We start from the raw sequence: 9,358 nt of genomic DNA on the forward strand, positions 1-9,358 counted from the left end.
CATATGCCTCCAGAATAACTTAACGCGCACCGGTAGCTGTCCGCTGCGCGGGCCACAGGAGGAGCATAAGGGCGAGGAAGGAAGAGGATCCCTTGCGTTTTTCGCTTCCCCTTTGCTGGCTGCCTGGGTGGATCCAGATTACCCCATTGATATCGGGGGAGGGTCGTAATCAATTGGGACCTGGATCGACGCGGGATATATAAGCGACTTCAGGCAGGAACGGTGTCACTCCAGTGTCCATACGGCCCGACAGCCCTCCGAAACCCAACGGTCGCTTTGAAGCAGCGCTAAGGCTAGCTCAACAACCAGCTAAAGATGCTCGCTAAGGTGAGTCCCGCGCCCAGCGGCCAGCCTGCATCGGATATACGACGGCGGTCCCCCGGATTACTGACATCGTCTTCGAAGCCTCGTCCGCAACGTCTCTACCGGCGGCAAAAGCGGTTGTGCGCAACTTATTCTCGGTGTAACGGACCGAATACGTCGTTCTCAGAGAGCAAAGCGATGCATCGATGACCGTTCGTCGTTCGTCTCGTACAAGGATGCACCTATCGCTACTTCTCGCTGTTAGAACCGGTCAGAACGTTGCTGCCACCGCAGTCCTGGTCGCTGTGATGTGACTGTGAACGGAAATGGCCCAAGAAGCGTTTGTGCGCAACATTCGGGACGTTATCGCCTATTGAATGATTGGTGACTCAGAAGGAGTAATTTTCAAACTGAGTAGAATGTTCGTTTCATAGCTCTCTTCACCTTGTGTTGGAGAATTAGAAACCCCGCTTTCATACCCAACAATTCTGGACAGGAGCATTTTTTAGCGGGAAGCCGTTTATGAACGTAGTTTTTCACGTACTGAAAGATTTCCCTAAACCAGTCAATATATACCCAGATCACCCGACGATAGTCTAGTATTTTTTCTTTCTATTAACGTTGCTATCGATGGAAACACTTTAGAAGAAAGAATTTGCTACATATCAGAGGAATGAAACATTATCTTGAATATTTGCGTAAAAATATCTTAGAATTTTTCAATTTTCTATATTTTTGACGGAGATTGTTGGACATATTTTGTTATCTTTACGTCAGTCGACTGAGTGATGAAGGTTTGTTCGACTAATCCACATTTCAGCGCCTGTAAAAGAGGAAATGTTCCTTTTCGAGAACATTTTGCGCTAATCTCAAGGCGACCCTAGCCAAGCCAAGCTAACGTTCCATGAGTTCTTATGTATAGCACTAGAATGGCTCTGTAGCCAAAGTGGGCACTGTGTGCATGTGATGCTTCTGATAAATCGCTGTGTGCACAGTATTACGGTTTCAAGCAGCCCGTTTAGTGTGAAAGCTGAACGCGTTTGAGCGTCAGCTATTTCTCACACCCTAGAAATTTGCTCACTTTTTTATGAGGTTGGCAGCAAGTGTTGTGATTACTGAAGAGGTGCAAGCATATTCCTTGAGAGTTGTGATGGCTTTTTTATTACTGTTATCATCTCATAGTCTGTGCACAGTGCACAGTCTGAAAATTCTCAGCGATGTAGCATATCAGCAATATTTTAGTACATGTTATTACCTCGAAAATAAAAACAAGAAGTGAGAACGCCTTATTTAGGCGGTTTTTAGTACTTAGGCGCCGCCAAAGGCATAAAATAATGCTCATAATGCAGAATAACTATGTAAGCACTGGTGGCGTCCCTTCACTCATCCTGAACGTCTCATTAATCCTTATGCTTTCAAAAATGAAGCCACTAGGCCAAATTTACAACTTGCCCCCCCAAAATGTTATCTTAACTTTCTTAACTTACAAAGTTATCAGCTATGCAGGCGTGTAGCTTTCTTCGCCCAACGCACCAGCTCCAGAGTTCTTGAGAGGGCCTAACACGCCTTGTAAAGTGTAGTACAGTCCGCACAACCAACGCAAAAGTCACTAGGCTGCGTTGCGTTCTACGGCGATGACGTGTTCAACAGTATCGATCCAGTTGGGAAAAGAAGTGCGCTGAGATTTTGCTCACTTGATTCCTGTTTCTTTTTTTTCCGCAGATCGTCTTCCTGGCGGTGATCGCCTGCACCATGTCCCAGGTGCTTGTCTACCCAGGCGGCGGCTACGTTGACGTAAGCACTTAGTTACTCTCGCTGCTTGCACCAGGTGTCGGTGCCGGCCGAACAATGGAGCCACTGTTCCCGGCAGGGTTACTTACAGTATTTTAACGAGGAGGAATCGGCGGTCGTTACAGAGTAGAAAGAAAGAGAAAAGGGAAAGAAAAAAGCACTCGGGTAACGCAGTGACATATGTGGTCACTGGGGGCAAGATTGCAGGTGGCCCGAAATTCGCCTTCACCTCTTGAGAATGCACGGGGCGACCCCGACAGTGCCAGACACGTCTGCGGTGCTCGTGGCAATAAAACGCGTAACGGCCTTTCGCAGTCGCGGAAGGAGCCGCCACTGCACACTAGAACAATGGACGGCGAGCGGTGGGAAGCGTGGGACGCAAAGTAATGTTGCGCGCCGCAACAAATGCCTTTAAACAGTCTTATCGCACGTTCGGAAATGAATACTCCTCTTTGCGTGCGCGAAATACCTATGCGATCAAGAATACTCAAAAATATTTGAAGGGTTTCAGCTTAGTCTAGTTATAGCGAGAAAATCTTGTATATGATACATGCCGAAAGGAGGATGAAATTAGTGTTCTGCGATACGTTCTTCTACGGGCCTCACTTCAGCTGCAACACAAGCGTGCTGAATAAGGTGGGCCTAGAAAAGTGTTCTGTATAGCATGACAGCAACGGCGTCATTTAATTCAACGCTAGCCATGAAACTGTTGGAAAAAATCAGCGACAACGATAGGAAAATGACCGGACCTATACGGGCATACGCCTGATGTGACCATCAAGTCATAGAATTTCTCGTCGAAACTATCGAAATTGAGAAGTGTTTTGTATGCGTTTAGATAAACAATGTCACAAAATACGCGATACTGCTTTTTGATAGTTCGAGAAGAGTTAACGATACATGCCCTCTTTTACGAGCGCTCGGCGTTTAATATATCGATGACATCCTCTAACCGATGTATTCTACTCAGCTTGGCACGCATAAGAGTTATGTTTAACGCCTTTGTTTTCTTTGTCACACTGTTTTTTCGTGGCAAACTATTCGCATAGCGTCAAAAGAAAATCAAAACGCTCGAGCGAGATTGTCCCTACCCCGTCTTGCAAGCGCTCTCCCGCATTCTGGTTAGGCCGTCCTAAATACCTTGTCAGCTGAAGGTCAGGACTACACGCCCATGCGGTTGTCTTCCTTGCTTCAAAGCGCGGATGGATTCTGGAGGATAGGTGGAAAGCAGCACGTTGTTACGACACCGCGAGAGCGATGCGCGACAAGATGCTAGAAATTCGTTGATTTGGATAAGCAAGCTGTAGACAGAGATGCACATGGACGTGCTATCAGCAACGAATGAAACACGAACAAGACATTTGAAACACGAACATAACAATGAAAAAATCTTAGCCGGGGGAAGCTCAATTCTAGCCCAAGTTGATTTCACTTCCAGGGTGCGAAGACTGTCCTTCGCAAGTATTAATCAACTTCGCTGGTATCAACACCCCAGAAGCTAATATATTTCTGTTTTTGTATTTGCGTTTTAATTTTCTTGTTCGCGTTTCATTCATTACTGATAGTACATCCGTAGTAACTCAGCTGGTATGCGTGCATGGTAGCGAGCACATTGAACACCGCACCTTCTATTCAGAAATGAAAAAACGCTGCAGAGTATTGTCGCCAAGCTTGATGCCAAATCATTCATAATTAAAACTGCGCGAACAAAAAGAAGGACACGAGCAAGAAAACAGAAAACACACACTAGCGCAGACCAACAGGAAGGCGGAAAAACAACTCTGAGGCCACAGCATTGGAGCCAAAAACAGAAGCTAAAAAATTTTTAATCTCATACCTACAGGAACAAAAGCCATCTGAAACATGAAACAAGTGTAAACAAGTTTCAGATGGCTTTTGTTCATGTAGGTATGAGATTGAAAATTTTTTAGCTTCTTTTTTTAGCTCCAATGTAGTGACCTCAGAGTTGTTTTTCCGCGTTCCTGTTGGTCTGTGCTTGTGTGTGTTTTCTGTTTTCTTGCTCGTGTCCTTGTTTTTGTTCGCGCAGTTTTAATTATGAATGATTCAAACCAACTACCCGCCAGAAGATACTTTTGATGCCAAAATACTCTATTTTACCTGACAGTATCAGCAGGCCCTTGCAGTGTCCTTTATAATTTGAAATGGGGATATCTATTCCGAAGGTGCCTTTTAAAGGTATGTAACACAAAGAAAGTCAACTGTGAAGGAATCAGAAGCAAGCCATTATAGTTTAATCGGGTGAGTCTACTGTGATCCATTCTTTGTCAAACCACTCCGGTGGATCAGTAGTTGTGGTGCTCGACCCTTGATCCGAATGACGTGGGTTTGATCCCGGCCATGGCGGTGGCATTTCTGAGACAAAATGCTAGAGGCTCGTGTAGTGTGCGCTGTCAGTGCACGTTAAAAAACCCCATCTGATCGAAATTATCCGGAGCCCTCCACTACGGCGTCCCTCACAGCCTGAGTTACTTTGCAACGTTAACACCCCCCTCCCCTCCCCCTCTCCCCCCCCCCAAAGAAATATAAAGAATCGAAAAGTCTCATTTTCTGCCCATCCTCATTTCTGGTTTGCTACTTCGGCTCCTCTCCAATATTATTTGAATGTTGTCCTTTCGGTTTAAAAAGTATGGCCCCTCTGCCCCCAAACACAGCTGAACCTCGCAGAAAACCCTTACAGAAATGGTCTATAAAGTGTCCGTAGGCTTCTTATATACTCTGTCGCTTTCGTATAGATATTTCCTTTCTCTATTTATAGTCTATAGACTGTCTATAGAAAATGTGTCTATAGACTTTATAGACAAAAGTCTATGGACAGTCTATAGACTGTCTAAAGCAATTTTTGTAAGGGAATGGTACCGTCTGGAGCTATCCGACAGCCTATGTTTACGACAGGACTATTCATACCAATACGCTTTCTGGTAACTTAAAGTAAATAGAGCACACAAATAGCAAGACATGCTTGCGCACGCGCGGGAAGCTAACGCATCAAAAATGCCACTTTAGGTTGTTATTGTTTTTTGCATCAGAAAGCACGAATACCTCCGCCATCTCTTCCTATTGCATGGCGAATCTCTGCGAAAAGCAACGACAAATCCTTCTTTCATCTATTACGTGAGCGCTGGCAACGTACCGCATTGCCCTTTTCTATGTTTTCAACATTTCATGACGCGGAAAACCGAGGCACCGTTGCCTACAGTTCCATTTAGCGATCCGTGAATAGATTTCCCCGAGTTCGTCTCGTTTTCACTGCTTACGCAGTCGTGATGTTCTCTCTCTTGCTCCTACTCTTCGTATTGCGTGTGGGATCTTTCTCGCGTCTGTGACTGTGCCGTGCTGGGCCCAGGCCGCTTTTCCGGCACGTGGCCTAACGAGGTAACACCGTCGAGTGCCTTAACTTCAAGCTAGAACGCGTCACAGAATGTGAAGGAGGAAATTGAGGTAACCGAAGCCGGATGCACAGCGTCACGTAAGCCTGCTGTTATCCTGTTTGCTTAGCCGCCCGCAGTGATACGGCACCTCATTCCTACCACGAGTGTTTGTTTATGCTTTCAGTTTTTGTTTTTTTTCTTCAATATCCCGTTTCTTCAGAGGGTTTGAGAGATCGCTTGCTGTAAAAACCTGGTTTTCTTGCCGCCTTTCCTGGCAAACATTGAAACCGGGCACACTTCGGCACGCATTGAGTTACAGCTGCTTTCGCAGTAAAACAGTTTCGCAAAGTAGAGATATCTTCAGGTCATACAGAACAGTACGGTGCTAGCCTTTCAGTTCCTAATCACGCAAAGGCTTTTTGTCAGCAGACTCATCAGTTACTTGTATTCAATCATTTCTCACCCGCATGCAAGGCAAAACAGTTATCATTTCTTCTCCGCAAGTCCATTGTTGTGAAAGGATTCAAATATTGCATATATTTATGACAGTAACTATAACCACTGTTAGACGCCGCGAGCTGCTGGGTTTCCATTTGCAGAGGAAAAAAAAACAAACAAACAACAAAATCACGAGCTAACTTTATGCTAGCTTTTTGTACTTACAAGTATGCAGTTTTTTTTTTTCAATTTTAAAGGAGCTTTATGCCTAGAACTTCACTTCACGTTTATGCCCGAAAATATATAAACTGCGAAGAAGTTTATAAAGGAAACGACATAGGAAATCAGCAGCTCTTGCGTACAATTTGCGACGGTGAACCGGGAACGGCAGTGAGAGAAAGTAACGCTCGGGTCAGACAAAAGAAAGCTGGTGTACAACATGCACACAAGGCATGAAAGAGGGGCGTGTTGCTCGCTTGGTCTTCAGCGCGTTCACGCTTGGTCTCCCACTGCAGTCATTTTAGGCCATCCCAGGATTACACTCTGCCTAGTTCATACACTTGTTCCTGACACGCATCTTAGGCGTCACAGGGAAGAAAGAAGGTTTGTTAAACTGTCTTCAGGCTACGAGTATCACACACTCTGTGTAAAAATGTTAACAGATCTACAAACACAACATCTGTAAAAATGTTGTTTTGTTTCTATAGCGCGCGAAAGTTCTATGCTCAAGTGTTTCATTTCAACTTTTTCACCCTCATTAGGAGCAGCCTGCCAGGTAGACTACCAGGCAAACACCAAAATAAGGTCCCCCCTCCCTTCCTTTCTACTCCATCCAATGAATGGCATAAATTTCAATGTGCTTTCTGCATCTGCTTCTCTCCTTCTAGCCCCCGCAGCCGTACCACTTCAGCTACGACAGCGTGAACCCGCTGGAGGGTGGTCACCACTACCACGAGGAGACCAGCGACGCCACCAACTCGCGCACGGGCTCCTACGGCTACACCGACGCCAGCGGCATCACCCGGCGCGTCGACTACGTGGCCGACGCCGGGGGCTTCCGTGCCACCGTCACCACCAACGAGCCCGGAACCGCCGCCAGTGCTCCGGCTGACGTGCACTACAACTCCCCTTATTCCCACTAAAAAGAAAAAAAAACAGCTGACATGCTTCAGCTAGCCGCACGTAAGACAGGGCTGGTTGTCATTCCGAACGCCCACGGCCTCCCGCGCCCCCTTTGACGGCGTGAAAAAAAAAATACGGAACGATTATTAGCACAGATCTCAGAAGGAACGATTAGCTTTCTCGGGGTTGACAGGGTATGCTGAGCGGAAACTGCTACAGTTTGTTTTTTCTGATCGCGGATGTACGGGTAAATTTATTACTTAAAAGCGTTTTTTGCTAGGACAAAAGTCAGCCTGTTAAAAAGAAACCGCCACATTTTGAGAATTAAAATAATCCCATTCGAAAGTACGGAACGTTGCAGAAATTGTTATCAGTCGAACGTTGTGAGGTTATAAGGCCCTGGCTCACTGAAATCTAAGCGCTGTCAAATCGCTTCCAATGTTCCCCTTTGCATCAGTCTAAGAAGACTTGAATCTGAGCGTTACGAAAGATGTGAATTATCTGGAAGATGTCTACAGACACTGAAATTGCATGCCCTAAAAATTCCTAACTACTGCGACCTCAGCAAATTTTAGTGATATTATGTTAAATTCTCGCACGTTTTTCATTACACGGCGGGTACGATCGCTTGCTGACTTTATACTTGGTTCTCTGAACACTGCGCATCGCGATTATCTGCAGTCGCCCACGTTTTTCTTAAAAGAACTGCGGATTTACACGCGCTAGACGCCGCGAGTGACGGAGAGACAACCGGCGTAGATGAATCGAAATAACCGAAACATCAACAAAAACAACAAAATGAAAAACATCGCGGTTTTAGTCTTCGTATTTCTTGTGCGTAGTATTGTTGTTTCGTCTGAGCATTTGTAATTAAGTGATGCGTTTGTCTATTTATTTGTCACCTTTCTGTTCACATCTCTACACTGTATGTTCGTTTCGTTCGTGCTTGTGTGTTTGTGGTTAGCATTTGTGTCGACTGTGCATTTGCAGGGATAGGAACATTGTTGCATAACACTGCCTGAGCTTTCAAGGCAACCCTACAGTTCCAGTACTACTACTGCATTGCTAAAGGTCCAAACGGTCGTTGTTTAATGCAGTATGCATTGTTAAACCATTGTGCTTTGTTGTAACCCTTTGTCGTCTGCCTTTCCTTGTTTTCACTAGTAAAATTCTCATCACACTGCAGCTGCTAGCTTGCTGGTGCAGCACTTACAGAGATCGTGTTTGTCCTGTTTCCGATGTGCGCTTTTGTTTTGCATGTGAGCCTGGGTTTTCTCTCCACAAACCATCATTGTTGCTTAGGATAGGCTTTATTCATAAACCACCTAAATTTAATTGCTACTTTTGCATGTTATCCTTTTAACGAACACCAAATTATAAGGACATACTTCATCGCACTAAATTCTATTGATCTTGAGGCAGACTAAACCATAAACACGCGTTAAAGAATTGCAACATTCGGACAAGTGCCTACTAAATGCTTCAGTCAAGCAAGCTGACAACGCATCTCTTTCAGGGAATAGTCTCTAGTTTATCGCATAGCTTTCTTTTTGTTGTGCATCGTCCAAGTGTTTTGTGTTGTGTACAGAAAAAAAACAATAAAAAGAACCGCTGAATCAATTTTTGTCTTCATTTATGCACAGCATACCAGAAGCCTAATACGCTCATAAACCTGAATAAAAATTCTTCATAAAGCTCTGTGGACTTCAAACAAAGGTGCCAGTGCACTGAAAGAACTAGAAATTCAACGTAGACTTCACAGCATGGTAAGGACACTCCGTTTCAATTAAGTCCAACATGACAGAGTTTCAGAAACGAACATTCACTACAGTACTTACTACACCGAGCGTAGCGACTGAGTATCGTAGTGAGGCAGTACAATAATTATTATGAACACAAAGATACTATAAACTTCGCTCAGTGCAACTCTGCCTCAAGTCGCTGTTCCGCGTCTCCGTAAAAGCAATCACACGAAAACGTGCGGCGCAGAGCCAGCACAGTCTTTTACGTTTTTTTTCCTGCCCTGTTCATATTTCCCCGGCTCAGCAGCTCTGTAATTTGTAGCGCGAAAGTTGCTCGGAGTAAACTTGCAGAATTCGCAACAAATGAGGCTGAGCGAGAACTAGCGCGATATTATGAAAGAAAAATGTTCCATCATTCAGATGACGGGCTGTCTGCATTTTCTGCAAACATGTTATTTTAAGAATCAATTGTTATAGCTCTCATTCCACATGGTGTGCACTACGATGGGTGAGAGGCTACCCTTTAGGGTATAATTCATGGAATAGTATCTCTCATTGCAAGTCGTGGCTGTT

The 9,358-nt window shown here is 44.9% G+C and overlaps 1 protein-coding gene across 1 annotated transcript; it reads left to right on the forward strand.

Annotated features, from left to right (window-relative positions):
• The first annotated feature begins 315 nt into the window (after positions 1-315).
• On the forward strand, positions 316-7,165 carry LOC149342137 (cuticle protein 10.9-like). The gene is made up of 3 exons (XM_089542117.1): positions 316-327; positions 2,026-2,097; positions 6,809-7,165. The coding sequence occupies exons 1-3, from the start codon at positions 316-318 to the stop codon at positions 7,061-7,063; spliced, it is 339 nt and encodes a 112-aa protein (XP_089398243.1). The 3' UTR covers positions 7,064-7,165.
• Positions 7,166-9,358: the final 2,193 nt, after the last annotated feature.

Source organism: Amblyomma mixtum, chromosome 5, assembly GCF_055824585.1.
Source record: "Amblyomma mixtum isolate Tamu chromosome 5, ASM5582458v1, whole genome shotgun sequence".
NCBI lineage: Eukaryota > Metazoa > Arthropoda > Arachnida > Ixodida > Ixodidae > Amblyomma > Amblyomma mixtum.